Source organism: Notothenia rossii, assembly GCF_949606895.1.
Source record: "Notothenia rossii genome assembly, chromosome: 3".
NCBI lineage: Eukaryota > Metazoa > Chordata > Actinopteri > Perciformes > Nototheniidae > Notothenia > Notothenia rossii.
The window spans coordinates 71695852-71714322 of record NC_136901.1 but is presented as its reverse complement, the minus strand read 5'-3'; the positions used below and the strand labels follow the sequence as shown (position 1 = coordinate 71714322).

The window sequence follows — 18471 nt, the reverse complement described above, 5'->3', positions numbered from 1 at the left end:
AGTTCTTGAACTCTTATGACATCAACGTTACATGTATTCGGCACAACTGCAGTGTGCAACCTTGAGGCACTGGGGCTGTCAGCAGAAAGTGTGATAACAACGTGGAAGACTCCGAGGTGATAAAAACAGGAGGCTAATCAAAGCACCCACATCAGGCTCAAACTCAGAAGGGTCAGCTCATGAAATATAATTAGCTAGCTAGCCATGGCTGGCAAATTGGACCTGATGAAGAAGAGCCCTGTAGGTCAAACCGAGCAGTCTGAAAGACGGTTCAGATGGAATAAGCAATATGTCCGTCGGCATGAGGGACTGGCCGAGCAATTAAATCATAAATTAAGTCAAATCGGAAGCGAAAGTATATAAGACTCTGAAAGGCAACCACATGCTCCCAATGCAGGAGTTAAGGTACGCTGCATATCTCGAAGGCGATCAACCTTCCGCTGTGAAATCCGTAGATGTTTCAGTCTGTGGCGTGGCTGCGCCGGCAGTCCAATCCTTTGCATTTGCAGAACAATCAGTTAAACATAATTAATGAAACAGCACTCTGCCTGTGATGACAAAAGGCAATATGACAGTCTTTTATCCTGCACTCCCTCATTACTCATCAGCAGGAGATAGAAAAAATCATATGTTTCACAGCTGCAGCTGTTGGCAGAAAGAGCAATTTATTTGTATTACCCCTGGGTTGAATTGCCCGGAACAAGGAAATGCAAAATCAAATCCATGTTGTTGTTTTTTCTGACAAAAAAGGACACGATAATGTCAACAGAGTTTGATATTTAAAGGGGTTGTGTCAGAGCTGGCTGTAAAACGATGCGAAGGTAATATATCTTGTGAAACGTGGCACATGACAAGCTTGACAGCAGCACTCTATTCTCCATACAGCACTTTACAAAGGCTGTCATAACTCTTCCCTTCATCCGACATGCGCAGGTGTATATGAGGGATATGTCTTTGCACCATAGACATGATAGATGCCAATTACAGATTAGGTTTCAGGCTTGACAATGAATCCACCACGGGTCTGATGGTAGAAAAATCCGAGTGGTGGTCGGAGAGTCGCAGTTTCCCTGTGTTCTGTATAACGAGTGTCCTAGTTACATCCCCATGTCTTCAAATAGCAAGTGACATGTGTGGACTGATACTCCAAGGGACTTTTAATTAAAGCTGTAGAAGGCTGACATGCAAAAAGAAACCCCACACTAATTAATAAGAGTTAAAGTTCTATATCAGATCTGTTTTTTAGGGAAATACATTCAGGCTTAATTAGACCCATACGGCATCAGCCAGCTGGAAGTTTTAAGTCAAGTCCAATGTTTCAAACAAGACATATGTCATCATCTCTGAACCCCCCCCCCCCCCCCCCCCCCCCCCCCCCCCTCCGGGCATTCATTTTTGATGATTTCACCTGGTTTAGTTCCCAAAAACTGCTTGACAAGTAGCACACAAACACAGTAATGTAGGAAAGAAGGAAATAAAGAAAAAATCAGCTCCCTTTTTAAGCAGAACAAATATGCAGTCACTTGAAAATGGCTTGCAATAATGAGCAATAAAACTCTTGTTTTGATTATTCATGTTTTTCAAATCAGGTAATTTATGTCTTTTGTTCTTCTGTGGTAATTCCTCCAAGACTGTAGCTCCTGAGAAATTGACAGTTTGGACGTAGGGCTCGTTGCCTCACTCTGTCATTACTCACAGTATTTGGTGGAGAAGAAGCGGAGGAGTTTTCGAAGGAAGAGGTATTCGAGTAGAGCCCCTAGAAAGCCCCTAATTCTGCCGATCACAACCAAGTAGGACAGCTGGCCTGGGAGCCGGTTGACGTGCCCAGTGGAAGCCTGAAGTGCTCTAGGCGCCTGGCAGGGCGGCTCTACTTTCTTGGCTCCTCTTCCCCAGACTGCCCTCCATGTTTGGGCACCAGCTTCTCCGCTGTCTCCAGCCTTTACCTTGAAACAATGTGGGATAGCTCCAAGCTTTGCGGTGTTCTTCCTCAAAGTAGCAGCTGTCATGCGCCGCCGCACCACTGTGTTTTGTTTCATCATTATAATTCTTATCAAGGATCTCTTCATTCAGTCAGTCGTATATTGTTGTTTTGGTGGATGATTAGAAAATGATGAGTTTTACCAGCGAGGCCATTTGTATCCTCTCGATGAGGTTTTCTGCCATCAAAAGGCTTACTTTCTGAATTGTACGTTGAAGGAGAAGCTGGGTTGTAATAATGGCTGCGATGATAAAATGGGCTGATGTGGCTGTTTAATTATGAGTAAAGACCGGGGTGAGACCATCAAAGACAACCACACTGCTGTCCCATCATGGACCTCATTTAACAGCGTAACAATGAAAGAATGATAATTGCGCAGAGAAATGGGACCGCAGCATTGTTTTCTGCTCCCCCTCAAAAGATTATACATCACCCAAAGCCTCAACAGCAAACATCATGCATCTTACTGATCTGCAGGTGTGTGGGGGAGGGGAAACAACAGCTTGAGTGCAGTCACCAATGCATTTTACTAAGCATGAAAATCAATTTCACGTCTCAGCTAACGTGGCACAGACACTAAAGCTTCTGCATGGCTCAACACAGTGTTTAATAAGTTGCTTTTTTATGCACAGCAGACCTGCATTAGGTCAGAGTTGCATGAAGAGTCGCTGGCAGGGAGATTTGTACAAGAAAGCAGAAGGTTGCCCTGCAATCATATGCAGTCCATTGTAGCAGAATTCCCCAAGCTCTTGTCACACTGTGTTTCAATGCAGTGCTGAGGGAAGGGGAGGCTCCTGTAAAGATTAGAGCCTTTTTGCATAAAAGGAAAAGCTGACACAAGTGATGATAGAGTAGTGCGAGATAGGCGTAACCTTAGAGGGAATGTGCCGTCCTCAGAGGGCCTTTTCCAACTTTAGATGAGCAGCAAACAGCAGGCGCTAGAGGAGCTATTGGAGTCCAGCAACAAGCATCAAAGGCGAGCAATTGGTATTCAGAGCGTAGCGTTTGGCACTTCAATGACAAAGTACACCACCAGAGACTCAACTTTCATTTATGCATGCTTGTGATACAGGTAGTCCTGGGCATACAGGATATTGGGGGGGAAGTGGTAATGTCCACAAACAAAATGAAAGTAAAGTAGAAGGAAGTGTAGTGGTGGGTGTTCAGAGATGGAATTCAGATACATGAGCAGTGGAGCGTTTGTCGGAGCAAGCATTATGAAAGCAGCCTGCGACGCCAAAGGGAGAATAAAAAGCACTTCGAAGGGTAGTGGACTGAGGTCTGGAGACGCAACATAACTGAGAATCAATACAGATTAAGAGCTCATTTAGAATGGAGAGGGCAATTGCTTTGACTTTGGTTTTTATTCACTTGTCCCTTTTCGGACATATAATGACATTTTTGGGGGGGGATTTCAATCTCATCTGTAGATTTACTAATGATCTGTCAAACACTTTGACGCAAATCTCTCTGTCTTTATTCCTGTCAGTTCTGTCTTTCAGTGTATCACAGAAAACTTTACAGACTAACATTTTTCTGTCCAGTAAGCTTTTTATCTCTAGACTGCGAAGAGATAACCACAGGGTAGTATGTTGCATCATCTAAGGCAGTGGAAGGCCGATAGTGACATGTTGGCAAAAGTGTTTGGAGTGAAAATCAAATCATTTAACTGTACTGTAATTAACCATTTCAAAACAGAGGTCACCAATCTCTGTAAACCTTACCTAAAAAGAATCCTTATAACTTATATAACTTATCCTTATAGAATCCACTTATTCAGGGCCCTTTGGATTACTGCGTTGTTTTAATTCCATGGGTTTAGCAGATTTGCATCTTACAATAACAGCTTCTGTTTATTGCATGCCGGAAAACTACCAAGTAGAACTCACAGACCGTTAGCATATGAGTCATGCATTATTTAAGTCCTTCAGTTCTGATGGGGAAATATAAATCTCCCCTGAATACCTAATCCTAAAACTGTTGTTTTTAATTGTTTCTCATATTGTCATTTTCAACTTCTCCGGACAGCATACAGTCAAATGAGCTGCTGGATGATCATAATAGCCGGGGAGCATTTGCAATAACAAAAAGGGAGAAGTGTGTAGAAATGTTACTCCTGTTGCTAGGTATGTAAACAGTTGCTATACAAGTACGCAATATAACATTTAAAGCCTGTTCTGCTGCCCCCTAGTGGCCCAAAAATATCTTGGTTTAAAAGAAAGAGATATAAGGAAAAATATCAATGGCCTGCCCCTCCAACAATTAACATGAAACTAAAGTGACATCCTTGTAAAAAAAAAAAAGAGCAAGAAATAACTTTCCGATGCTTTTATGTAATTGCCGACAACTGCTCTAAGTAAACCTTCATTTGTATGTGCATGCATTAGTCAGCCTGAGTGCCGGAGCCTTCATATCGGCAGGGGATTTGGACATGGTGATTCAAAAGACTTCTGCCCAGAAGAATAATAAGCACCCACCAGTTTCCCTCAGGCTTCCCTCTAACATTGTCTCGCTGAAGGCAAGTCATGCTCTCCCTGCTGCTTGTCTTAGGACACCAGGCTGGAATAACAGACATGAGTTTGTCTTTATGACTATTGCAAGACGGCAGGAGGCTCAGCTTCAGACAGATTTGCAGGAGTAGCGCCTACACAGATGATGTAACTGTGTCTCCTAGGTAGGAGGGTTGGCTGAGATCCACTATTAAGGTACTTCATTATAGGCAGATCAACATAACGATTGCTTCAGTATCATTAAAGACATTTAAAGGAGGAAGATAGGGCTGTTTGCAAATTACGCAACATACATTTGTGTTTCTTTTCACGTTATACCTGTCAATGTGACCACTCCCGATTAATTGCCTGAAAGCACATTTAGAATACAGCAGTTTGTTCTAACAGGGCCATTATATGGTGGGAAGGAGAGCCACATGTGCAAAGCTGTATTTATGGCAGTCTATAATTGCTTAACAAATGGTCTGTTCATTGATGATGGACTTTAGCACTCATTATTCCCTAATTGAATTCTAAATGACCGCCGTGGGAATGATTGCATTCAAAAGGAAATGAGATTAGACTTCCTATGCATTGTGTTTATGTTTGTTTGTGTGCTAGCAGTCAATAATCAAATACCTCTCTTTTTTCTGCTTGGGTATCTCACTGTATATTTGTTTGTCTTTTCCTCTCTATATTAGAATCTGTGTTAAACTTCTTGCTGGTGATGACTTTAGTTGGAGACGAATCTGCCTATTTCGGTTGTAGTCGCACTTGGTCCCCGCTCTGATATTGATGAATTGACTTCATAAAGCACTGAGGCAGCACACTCTGTCGTCAGTAATCAATGCCCAGATCCATTCTGTTCTCTCCATTTGAGGAGGCGTCAGGGAGCTTTCTCACTGCCGAGCAGATGAGCCCAGGGTCTTTGGGGAAATTGTCCTCTAAACCAGTGTCCTTTCCATGATGTCTGACACATGCAAATTGCATACATTTAACAAGATTGTAAACAAAAACATCACATCCAACTGTAACTGCCCCACCTATTCATTGCATTAAAGTAGAACGGCAATCACCCCAACTTGAAGGCTCTTTCATCCGAGCAGAGGACATTCATCATGTAGACTTTTTAATTTGTGTTATGTTGCTGTCTCATCTCATCCTCACCCTTGGCCTGATGCTCTGTGACAGATGCCTGCAAACAAATCATATATGATTACATAAAGCCAGTAAAGCACTTTAGTTAGGTCAAGGTTAATGCTTTTGTTTATTAATAGAAATGCATTAGAGATGGATATGCTCTTGTTAAGGGGGCTTTTACCAATTGAGGACAGTGATGGGTCTGCGTACTGATCAGTGTGTTTGGACAGTATCCAGTTATGTAGCTGCACTTATCTTCAACTTTCAGTAATCAGGGTTCCCGCGGGGTCTTAAAAAGTCTTACATTTGATAATCTGAATTTAAGGCCTTAAAAAGGTCTTAAATATGACCAAAAAAATAAGAAAGGTCTTAAATATGATTTAGAAGGTCTTAAAAATGATCGGATTTGAAAGGTACTTCTGTGCTGCGATCGCGTCTAAAATGTGTTTTGGGGAAAATGTCCGGGCTGCAAAGTAACCAGTACATTAATAGCCTTTCAGTTCCCCCCAACAATTTGGATTGAAATAAATCAACATGGAACCAGTAATCACTGACTTTGTTTCCCCCGGCCTCTTATCGCAGAACACCCAGCTAGTAACCTAGCAACCAAGCTTCAGCTAGCGGCAGTCACAAACTCATGTCTCTTCGAATCTACTTACAAATAAATATGGGGAAGTGTAAGTTCAACCGTATTTGGTTGGAAAACATAGAATTTAGTGCTTGGTTGAAACCAGTGGAGGGGAACGTGTTTGAAGCCTGCTGCACCTTTTGCAAAAGAAATCAGCGTTTGTTTTGCTAATGTAGCGTTAGCTAGTTTAGCGTTAGCTAGTGCAACAGCTCCCGCAACAACACCGGGGGATCTCCGGGTCTACGTCAACCCTAAAAGCGGAGGTGCTGTAGACGCTAAATACCGTAGCTAAACACCAATCATACGCAGCAATGATGAAAGAGTGTAGCCAAGGCAGCAGAGCTCTGAATATAGCTCTTGTTACTCTCTCACACACACACACACACACACACACACACACACACACACACACACACACACACAAACATACACACTAGGGCTGCTCGATTGTGGCAAAAATCATAATCACGATTATTTTTGGTCAATAATCGATATCACGATTATTAAATAGGATTATTCATTAACTTTGAAAAAATCCATTTATTGAACTTTAAAACAAATAATAATTTGAAAATTATCGTTTTAACTGTTGATTACCCTGAACGTGTAATTCAACTGAAAAAGCAATACAAAAATGTATTAAATAAATGATATATTTAAATAAATAATATCAAAATAATAAATACCAATAAACAAGATCAACAAATATTTTGGAGCGCACTTCCACAAGCTACTAAACATATATAAATATGATAAATAAATATAAATTAGACTCAAATTAATTAATATGTTGTCACTGTCACAACCTAGCAAAGCTAAATAATTGTTTTTTTCGATTATGCTGTTTTTGTAATTGTGGCAGGCCAAAATCGTAGTCGCGATTAAAATACGATTAATTGCACAGCCCGAACACACACAAGCACACAGAGACACACACACACACTTTTTGGCTAACACAGTTCTGTACTGTTATGCTGTTATGTTCAGTCATTGTTCTTATGTTGAACATTAATACATTTATTTTGTAAGTAATTATGGGACGTATTTCTTCTTTCATAGCAATTTTCCTTCATACTTTCTTGCCGTGAAATAGGTCTTAAATTCTATTCAAAGTGGTCTTAAAAAGGTCTTAAAAAGTCTTAAATTTAAGTTGGAGAAACCTGCAGGAACCCTGAGTAATACATTTTCACTACACATCATCTTTACTGTTATTTTAGCATTCCTAATTTACTGAATAACATTATATGTGTTATGACTAACCATTGCTGACATAATTGATTAACCTGTGGATTATATTTTCAATCAAGCACATCTCTAAAGTGTCATACACAGTTAGAAATGACCATTACAATCTTGACATTTCCGAGCTTTTAACAGAAACATTTGAGAAAGGGCATCACCCACATGTTCCCTATTTAGCTACACTGGCTTAAAATGCTAGTGACTTTAAAAAAAAGCTCCATTATCATGTCAAAAGTGTATTTTGACAAGTACTTTAACAGTGCTAATGTCATTCTTAGATGAGGAAAATTATACAAAATGACTGCTTGAAAAACATCAGCATGTAAACATTGTTCTTTTGAGCATATTAGCATGCTAATGTAAGCATTAAGCTCCATCATCGCTGTGCCCCACAGTCAATCAACTAATGAATTCATTGACCTATCATTTAACATGTTTACAAAACGGGGGACTTGTGGCCTTGTCAGGTTTAACATACTGGAGGGGAGTATCTCTGGTATATCCACAGCTTGTCCATAGTACATACACAAAGACAGTAGATCTTTTGATTCAGCCATTCCTTCAAAACCATCCAACCCTTCGTCTTTCTCTAGCACATTTTAAATGGGGGATCCAAACTGAGGAACACACTGTGCCACTCGGGAACTGGCTCATCTCTGCTTGGACCAGGATCTGTTCAAAGTGTGAAATGCCTATGCCAAAATAAATCCAGCGGCATTGAATAATTTAATTGATTCTTATTATAGATAGCGCTCAACTCCCACAGATTTTACAGGCTCGCTAAGCTGACCCCAGGCGCTGGGGAAAGGCTCATCTGTGTCACTTTGATGGGTTGCCTTGTGTCTGTGTAACGCTTTCTTGTTCACTTCTCTTACTTCTTATTGGTTGCCTCTGAGTCACAGCTAAAATGTTACATTAAGGACGCTGTTTATAAAATAAATGACTTTAATAAGTTCTACAAGTTACATTAAGGCTATAAACCGATGCTCAAATTCACCAAGAGACCTTTGCTAGTTTCCATATAAATCATCATTATCCACACTTCCCTGACACAAAAGCTTAAATATTGAAGATATTGTTGCATAACCAAGTGCAAAAATCCCAGTATTTCGACTAAAAACCCAATTTGCATGACATTATGTACGATACAGGTGATGTGTGGTCCTCATTCACTCGGTGAATGTGAGCCTCAAGCTGCAGCATAATATTTGAAGAGCACGTTTATGCAGATGAAGATAAATGGATTTTGAACATTTTTGTACTTCATGATCTCGTACAAGTCCATGAGCTGTATTTTGTATAGAAGTATTTAAAGATATCACACTGCCTTTTTTACAAGATGTCTATAAATACTTCAAAATGCCAGTTTAAAGAAAGAGATCATTAAGCACAACAATCCTAAGAAGTCCATTACATGTATATTCATTTTTGGGATGTTTCTAAATGACTTTTCTCTTTTTTTTTCTCCCTGCACAGCGATCCAAAATAGCAGTGTATGAGAAGATGTGGTCATACATGAAATCCGCTGAACCCTCAGTGTTTGTTAAGACCACACCCGATGGCGTAGCCCGGGTACGAAAGTCAAAAGGCAAGTTCGCCTTCCTCCTCGAGTCCACCATGAACGAGTACATCGAGCAGCGGAAGCCCTGTGACACCATGAAAGTGGGCGGCAACCTGGACTCGAAAGGATACGGTGTGGCGACGCCCAAAGGCTCAGCATTAGGGTGGGTGGAATAATATAACAATATCCTCCCTGTTATAGTATTCCACCTACCCTGATGTCCCCTTGTTTTCTTTCTCTTGTTGTTTTTTCATGGACACAGAGGTAACGGTAGTATGCTTTTTAATGCACTTGGATACTAAGGTTTAATGATAAGAAATGTCTTTTCTATATATTTTATAGATGTGATAAGAGTTGCTAATTTATAGTCAAGTAATTAAATCCAGATGATAACGCTAAAGCTAAGAATCATTTCACATGTATGTCTCTCTTACTGTTGCTTTCTCTCTCCTTCAATCTCTCCTTCTGTCCTGTGCTGTCCTACCTGACTGTTGTGTTGTCACTTTTCATTTAACAGTTCAATGGTTTTTCAATTTAGCCTTTTAAAAGCTGCGCTGTCACTTGTGACGAATGTTAATTGCATGATGTTTGTTGTTGTTACTTTTTCTTCTCAATGACAAGTGTCCCCATCCTGCACACTTCAGTTCTAAACTACGTAACCCTTCATGCCACCTTTTCCAAGATTTAACACTGTCTTTACCTTGATAATGAGCCTTTCTTATCTCTCCATATTCCTTAAATTCTTAATTAATTTGTCCTTTCCTAGACCATTCTGATTTACAGATTCTGTGCATAAGCCCCTGCTTTCATATTGGTAGTATCACTACCATTTCTTATAATTATTATTATCATGATGCTTAGTACAATTATTACTTTGCATTAGATTTCTCACGGACCTGTGCATTTTCTTACAAGTTATGTTTTATCGTTTCAAGAAATGCTGTTAACCTGGCAGTTTTAAAACTGAATGAGCAAGGCCTCTTGGACAAATTGAAAAACAAATGGTGGTACGACAAGGGAGAGTGCGGCAGCGGGGGAGGTGACTCCAAGGTCAGCCTCGATGTCACCACAATCGGGTACTATAGTGCAGAGTAATCGGCAAGGCTTTTACGACAACCCAACTATTACCATAGCAAACGTTCCCCCCAGCCAACATACTGCTGCCCCGCGGCACATCACCAAATTTACTCATCCTCTGCCCGGCACTTTAACATCTCAGATCAAACTAAGGAGCATTTGTTTAGCAGACAGAAAAAAATCTCATGTGTTGTTATCGGACAGTTATGTTTCTAGAATATAAATTCTGGAGCTTGCTTTGAAGCTAGTGGAATTTCTAAAAAAGGGAGACTATCAGGTGAATGTGGTTGCCCTACAATTGTGAAAGGTGGGCTTTTTCAACCTTCCACATGTGCAGGGCAGATCGCTTAGTTGCAGATTGAACCACTTGTCTAGGTAGGTTTGACAGTTAGAGTAGGACCAGTTGAAGTCACGCGCGAGAAGAGGCCTCTTAGTTAGCTAGTGACAGAATATTTGACATTGAAAAAGGCAGAACCATCCAGTCTTCACTCCTGAAGGTGAAGTTGGCTAATCCTCCAAAATACATAGCTTTGCAGTACTCCAACCGCACAGCTGCTTCGCACCCATGACACTGGCCCGGGACCCTTGAGCTTTAAAGCCATCGAGATAAATTCTCCTTAAAACCTCAAAATGGCTGCTCAGCTGAGGCCGACAGGGAAGCAAGGGGAACAGCGGCGTCTTGAGGGGAATAAGCATTACAGGCAAACGTGAGAATTCTAATTAAACAAAAATACCTATGGTTCCTTTTTAATGAGTCATGTCATGAACCACCTTTGGTTTGCTTACTCTGAATGCAGCTCCTACCCCACTCAGTAATAACCCAGCTGTGACCCTTTTGACCACCAGATCCCTCCCTTTTTCTTCTGTGGTTAAATTATGAATTATGTTCTCCTTTGTGGTAGCTAATGGAGCCAATTGTGAAACCCCACTCCACCATGACAACTTAATATAATGTTGCTTAAATTATGTGCCATGAAGAATTGTGATATTTTCACAAAATGACATATAGCAGTAGCATTATATACAATACAATCCAGGTAAATCTAGTGACAAATGATGCTGTCAGCACAAATGTGATGATATAGATCAGGTAATTGGTTAGATTACAGACAAGCCGCAAAGTCCCGTGGACTGCAGATTGTGTCATTACACTCTTAATATCATTTGTCATGGATTGGCCGAGAGCACAATGAACAGTTAAGCTGCAGCCGGTCAACTCTGAAAGAGCATCACCACAAGAGGCTGCATGAGGCATGGATCAAATGATGTCTTGCTAAATGCCCGTGGTTTATTTCTGAAAAGGAATTTGTATGTCACCTTTTTCAATGTTTGCATTGCTAACATTGCTATGTTCTGTAGTCACTGAGCCGAGGAGGCCTCCCTGTGCTACTGATGCTCAGGAGCCATTTGAAAGCATCTGTCTCTTGCGCCGTCATCAGTGATTTATCATGCACAGGTATGTACAGTCTGTTTCCTGGCTTGTTTTGGCTCCCCAGGACTCAGCGGAAAGGCCTGATTGGGTGGAATAAAGCGGCCCGGAGCGCTCAGCTCCAAACGGGGTATCGCTTCACCCCGTCCCACTCACAGCTCGGTGTTCCTACAGACATCCGGAGATGCACATAATCACGCACACAGCTTCAAGCGCACACAGTAACCACTGCTCTCTCCTGCCCTCAGGTCCAGCACAGTGCAGCCTAGATTGAGTTTCAGACACAGAGCGTGTTACCGGGTAATTGCATTGTTAATCAATGTCTCACCGAGGCAAGACAATGGTCTGGTCCTCACAGTCCGTTCCTCCTGATTGGCTATTAGGGATATACACTGGTGTTATGTTCTCCCAGTGCATTACGCATTGTATGTGTCCCCTTCAGGGACATTGTTCCAAGGGAGAACAGGTCACTCCTTTATCGATGCACTGTTTTTCTTTGCTTCTTTTCCCCACTTTTACACAGAGGGATTGACCTAAACCACAAATGATCCACTGTTATATTACCACTACAAAGTCTTTATCCAGCTCTTTCCCCCTAGAGTAATCCAGCGCAATAGAACATTATGATAATTTATGATTACACCGAGTAGTTTGACGTCCTATAAATATCAAACGGCACAAAACAGCTGTGTCAGACATCAGATTATGCAGCTACAGGCAAATATGAGAGGAATTATTCCACTGATACTTCTGAGCTTAGTCCTGCAGCTCAGTGCGGTTTGGTTGGGACACACTCATCTGACACTAATCTGGAGTAATTGGGAGATACATTTTTCCTAGCGATGTGACGGGATAGAACACGTAAGAATTAATTAAGCTTTTTACTTTTGGGCATAGCTGCTTGAATGAGAAATTGGTCGTAATACCTGCAGAAATGATTGTTGTAATGCTGGCGACAGTAGGATTTAGCTGATATTGTGGAAGTAGAAAAGTAGATCTGTAATTTCTCTGTTTGTTAAACCAAGCTCCTGTTTGACTGATCTTGTAAAAAGCTGTTCAGAAAGCCCCTGTGATCCGTTACCTTCCCCCAACAATGTACCCCGATATTGGTATTCATAGACCTGCAGATTGTACTTGCGGTACCTGCTCGTCGCCCTGGTAACAGCGTCTGCCGATTACTCAAAGCGATATGGGTAGGTCCTGGCTTTAGCATAGGGGTTATAAAGGTAATAGTTAGAATGCCTGCTCTCTGTGATGTTGAACAGCCAGGTGTCCTGCCTTATCGCTTTGTAAAGTATGTAGTAGTTTAAAAGTTGAATAACATAAAATAACATAATATAATGTTATTTATGTTATTTCCCACGTGAAGAACTCCTGTAAACCTTGCAGTATTGAAACTCAGTGAACAAGGCATCTTAGACAAGCTGAAAAACAAATGGTGGTACGATAAGGGTGAATGTGGAACCAAGGACTCTGGAAGTAAGGTCAGTCGCTGCAGGTCTTTTGTACTGATTCCAAATTGCATTTTGACGTACTGTTCATATGCAAGACAAGACTTCTCTGACATCTATAGTGTACATCTTGTTTATTTGCTACACATACTTTTTTCTTTTTTTTATATAGTTCAGTTTTTCTGCCACAAACTGTAACACAGTTCACATGTGGCTTTAACACAAGGCACTGTTTTCCCAAATCCATATTTTCTCTTGTTTTGCCATAGAAAGGAGACATTCTTTGATGCAATATAAAACATAGAAACTCTTTTTTAGTGGAAACTGTAATGATAATAATGTGGGGAAAGTGCCTTTCAGAAACACTATTTCAATTTAATCACAGCAGTTAATCGTTGTTGATAAATGCTATTTTTGCTCATTTTCACTCTTGACATTCATGATATTTGACCATTATGCTGCTGTTCCTATTTACCAAACTGTTAATGAACATTTGATTTATTTGTGTTGTTACTAGTTTGCATCGAGATGTGTCTATTAGATTCTTTGGCCTCCTGTGGTGTGATGAACAAGCAAAGCCTCTTATTGTGATGACTTACTGAAATTCAACTTCTCTCAGCGGCGAGAGCGCCGTAGGGTGCCTTCTAATTCTTGTGGCTGCCTGGAGTTGAAGTTAGAGGCTGTTTGCACATTATAAGAGGTTTCGGGAATGTAATAAACCCACTATTTAACCCTCTGAGATGCAGTCAAAGCCTCAGATTACAGGTCAGGGATTCCAGGTAGCTTTACGATACCTTCACACTCATAGGGTTAAACTGCAAATAGTAAAACTCTGATGATCAAATTTTTAATGAATATGTTTGGTAGGTAAGCAGCAGCAAAATGGTTTGATCTTTAGTGTTTTTTTTAAACTTTAATTGAGCTATCATTCATCTATTATGAATTTGACTGTACTGTATGACAATGTTGCCATGAGAGTTATACGTACATGTCGCCAAGAGAATTTAAAAAAAGATAGGGATTTTCAGAGCCGTCGACCTATGCGATACTGACCAGCTTCCTTACATGGTCAAGAGCAGAAGCCACTTTACTTTCATGCAGTGTAGGGAAGGCAAAGCTCAACATTCACCAGCAGATAGAGCACTAAGAGTTGGCTTCTTTCTCCTCAGTGGAGAATGGTTTGACTATGGCAGTCTGAAGTTTCTCTGCAACTTTGTGACACTCATAGGAGAATCAGTTCAGTCAAAACAATTCTAGACTTAGCACCTCATTACATCTTCAATTTTTTGGTTGCTTGTAGCTGTTAGTGTCCATAATCTGCCATATGTAGCCCCAGTAAGATAGAGTATGATGATGTTGTACCAGAGCAGTTTAAGCCAAGGCTATGTGAGGATAAGTTTGAAAGATATAGGCTGTATTTTTTCTGCTGTCCATGCTCCACTGCAAAACTCTTAACTGTGTTATCCACTTCCCTCCAGGACAAGACAAGTGCTCTCAGCCTAAGCAATGTGGCTGGTGTCTTCTATATTCTGGTTGGAGGGCTGGGGCTGGCCATGATGGTGGCTCTGATAGAGTTCTGTTATAAATCACGGCAAGAAACCAAACGGCTGAAATTGGCCAAGAATGCCCAGAATTTTAAGCCGGCTCCCCCGACCAACACCCAGAACTTTGCCACATACAGAGAAGGCTACAACGTATACGGAACCGAGAGCGTTAAGATCTAGAGGTACGTCTGCTCACTGTCCCCGAGCGCTGTGGGAGATGAATCATTTAGCTTCCTGTCACATCAGTGAGAGTGAATAATACATTTGTTTGTGTTGTTTCTGCTTGTGAAATTGTTTATGGTTGTCATGTTTGGTTCAACAAAACACACATGCCCACTTAAATACAAAACTCTGAGATATTGCTTATGCTTTGTAGCATATAGGGGAATGGGTAGTGCCTCGGGCTAACTGAAGGTTGCCACACACAACCTTAGCAAGACGCCCGATACACAACCTCGTGTATCATGCAAAGAACTGCTGTAGAGCGATCACACAGTCGAGATGGTCTTTTATTCTGTGTTTATAATCAGATGCTTAAGTGTCAGTTTAATCCCAAATTACATTTAAAAACAAATGTTCTTACTTATTTTATCAGTGGTGTTCACAGCTTTAAAACAAAAACATTTTAGGTGGTATTGATTGATATATTTCCAATGTTTGCTCTGCAACCAGCTGTTTATGACTTTAAAACGTTTAAAAGGCAGCATATGGACTATAGCTCAAATATTCAGTCTGTTTTGGTGTCCATCACTTTCTGAGGGAAATATCTGTCTTTTTATCTGCTACGTACTTATATATGTTCACCAGCTGGTCACTGACTGTATCTGTCATTAAGTGCTGGGCAGGCAGCGTGGAGTGATTTGTTAGAGCTTAAAATCAAAAAGCTGGAAGTTAAATCTAAACATTTTTGAGTGCGGTAAAAGTGAATCAAAACAGAAAAGCTGCGAGTCAGAAAACCAAAACAATGTGCTGAACGCTGTGTGGTGCTTAGTGGATCTGAAGAGTTAGAATAGTCATTTAGTTATATATTTGTGTATAGTTACCCATTGTTAATTTAAGTAATTAAAAACACTATTAGTCCAGACATACCCTGTTTCTCTTACTGCAATAAACCACAGAGCACTGTGAAAAGCTAAGTGTGACTATTTCTTCAGTAAAAACTTAAGAGGCAATAAAAGCTCACTTGCACTTTAATACCAGTTGGAATTTAATAACATTTGTATACAGCAGTTCTACAGAACTTAACTTAAAAAAGGGCCCTGTTGAGTTTCACTGCTAAATAAATTGTTAGTTTTGCATTTGATTCGACTGATGGCATGTGTGTGTTCTGTTGCTTCTGATGTACAAGTGCTAAATCTGTGTTTACAGAAGTACAGCAGTACATATTTTAGATTATTTACATGAGAGACTTCTGTATTTGTGCTTTTTGTCTGCATTTAGTTGGTTTGTTGTTTTATGTTGCCGTGCTGTCAATCAAATATGATCAGACCCCATACACAAGCTTCTAATATACTGAGTTTTTCAGGGTTAAACTTTTGTAATGTATATATGAATTTGATTTAATATTTAATTGTTGCTTATTTAGTCGCATATATTTGCTGTTATTGGGATAAACGAAACATTTCCAACCTAGTTTCAAGGGGCTTTAAAGAATAAAAAGAATTGCCTTGTTTCATTTGCATGAGAAGTCTTTCAACTTAGATCAAAGCAGATAACATTTTTATTCTTTAATGGATTAAGCTGAAATATTGAATATTCATACGCTACTGTTCAGCCAACATTAGTCACAAGCAAAAGTTTTTTCCTGCCAATAAGGATACACTTCAACTTTTCTCGTGTTTGTTTCTGCTCTTTGTGTCGACACAGGTTTAGGAAACATTTCCATTGTCCCTTACAACTGTGACTGAACATCTAAGAAAGGACAGGAACACGGGGATTGAGCTCCAAGCCAAATCCTCGGGGCGTACACGGCACGATAATCTGCAATGACGACACGACTGGACTGGTCACGGGAAGAGCCGAAACGGTTCCCTCCTCTCAGTGCCTTATGGAACTCTGAGTCCAATCAATGCAACTCATTCGCAATGATATTGCTTTTTGCTTGAAACTCATACAAAACAGAAGAATGGTGCAGTGATCGAAATATATAGATAGATATATATAGATAGATATATATAATACATTTGTCATGTTACAATGAATGAGAGAACTAAAGCCATCCTTTGCAACCCTAAGCACACTTTGAAGTGCCAGAAAGACGACTAATCTTATATGACAAGTGTCTAATTGGTTTCTTGTAATCAATATGATCAGATTACTCTTCATCCTTCTGCTGCCAGATTTTCACTGGTTATATGTGTTAAAATCATTTGATTAGATCTATTCAGTGCACTGTACGACACTGGTTATAAGACATTAGCTTTTATACTGCTGTAAGTCACTGATCGTGACCTTGTGCTTGTTTTAAAAGACGGATTGATCTTCTGGAGCGAAATGCCATTCAGCGCAAAACAATTCCTGAGTGTGTTGTTTGTACTCTCAACTCTGGTGCTGCTGCCACTGTCTTCTGAACGTTTCATGGGACTCATGAAGAAGAGAAAATGATCTGGTTTGGCTTTTATGCACTACAGAACCAGGTCATAATTCGCACTTCCAATACTGCCAAGAGTGTGTTTTGTATGACAAAGAGTGTGTAAAGCAAAGGAAAAAAAAAAGAAAATCTGTTCTGATCTACAGTTTGTAAAGTATCAAAGTAGCGCTGACTCGCTAAGGTTCGCAGCTCCACACAGTCTTTCCCTGAAGTCTAGAATCCTTCAAGTCTCTTGTACATGAAAGTAAAACCAAACAGAAAGGGTAATTCAATTGTAGATTAACTGCAATCCAATTAAAGGATAACAGTAATGGCTTTTAAACTGTAGTGTGTTTGGATTACCTGACCATTTTCTTTAACAATTGCACATTTTACAACAAGCTGTGGTTTGCTTTTAATTTGATTTCCTCTAATGAACATTACAGTGTTTTGGTGATTTCACTTAATAAATGAAAAATATATGAATACAACGGAAAATAGATTTGTACAAGGTTAAACCAGGGAGAGCCCTGAAGCTTAGCACATTTCCATATTGCTGTGATCATTTCCCTTCTTTCAAAAAGACTGTGATTCCATAGGATTTAGGAAGATAGCTATCTAATCACCTATTGGCAGATCGTTTTATATTTCAAAGAAAAAAGTGAAGAAACCGATAATGTGAATAAAAAACCAAGGAACGATTTGAGAAAGATGTGTACATTTAGATAAATGAGAACTATTTATACAACACGATTGAAGATTGGATTCACTGTTTTTCTTTTTTTTCCTAAGAAATTGCATGTGTGAATTCAGTGATGCTTGACGAGCTCTGCTACTCACAACCCGACCTTAGGTTGACATTAGATATCCAGCCCTGGTTATTCTTTTGCAAATCAGTTAAATCGTTTTATTTTTATTTCATTTACGCCTCACCTTCTGCAACGATAAAAGAAAAAAAAACTCAAATCACCAGGCATAGTAGTGGGTACAAAAGAGCAAGCGATGCATGCATAATTTGCTGAACCTCATTAGTGAGGCGCTGTACAGAGAATTTTAATACATTTTGTAAATAAAATGTACAGAAGTGCTCCTGTGTCTGGGTCAAAGTCATTTCACAACACTATTTGAACCTGGATATGTCTGTGGCCTGCAGGTCTTGGCTAACTCTGCATACTTACTCCAGTATGGCAGGGTATCAGTAGCCCCCTGCAGACAATTAAACAAAGAAAGGAGTTTTTCCTGTAATAGGTCCAATATTGAGCCTTTAGTCAGGGGAAGTGTGTGTGCATGTTTTGGATCAATAGCTAGCACCATCTGCTTCAATCTCGCTCCCCTGCCTCGCGTCCCCTGATTGAGGGCTCCA

At 40.2% G+C, this 18471-nt stretch overlaps 1 protein-coding gene across 8 annotated transcripts in view; it reads left to right on the top strand.

Moving 5' to 3' along the window:
- The window catches only part of LOC307032560 (glutamate receptor 3), a 118858-nt gene extending 100663 nt beyond the window's left edge, over positions 1–18195 (top strand). For 3 of the 8 annotated variants that reach the window (XM_079670622.1, XM_079670626.1, XM_079670624.1), the window contains 4 exons: positions 8954–9201; positions 12914–13028; positions 14474–14721; positions 16406–18195. In XM_079670622.1, coding sequence (XP_079526748.1) covers positions 8954–9201; positions 12914–13028; positions 14474–14719 — 609 coding nt within the window. In that variant the 3' untranslated portion in view covers positions 14720–14721; positions 16406–18195. Of the gene's footprint in view, positions 1–8953; positions 9202–9973; positions 10089–12913; positions 13093–14473; positions 14722–16405 lie in introns of those variants that run through there. The other 5 variants (XM_079670623.1, XM_079670625.1, XR_013806301.1 and 2 more) reach the window with 4 other exon arrangements.
- The last annotated feature ends 276 nt before the right edge of the window (positions 18196–18471 follow it).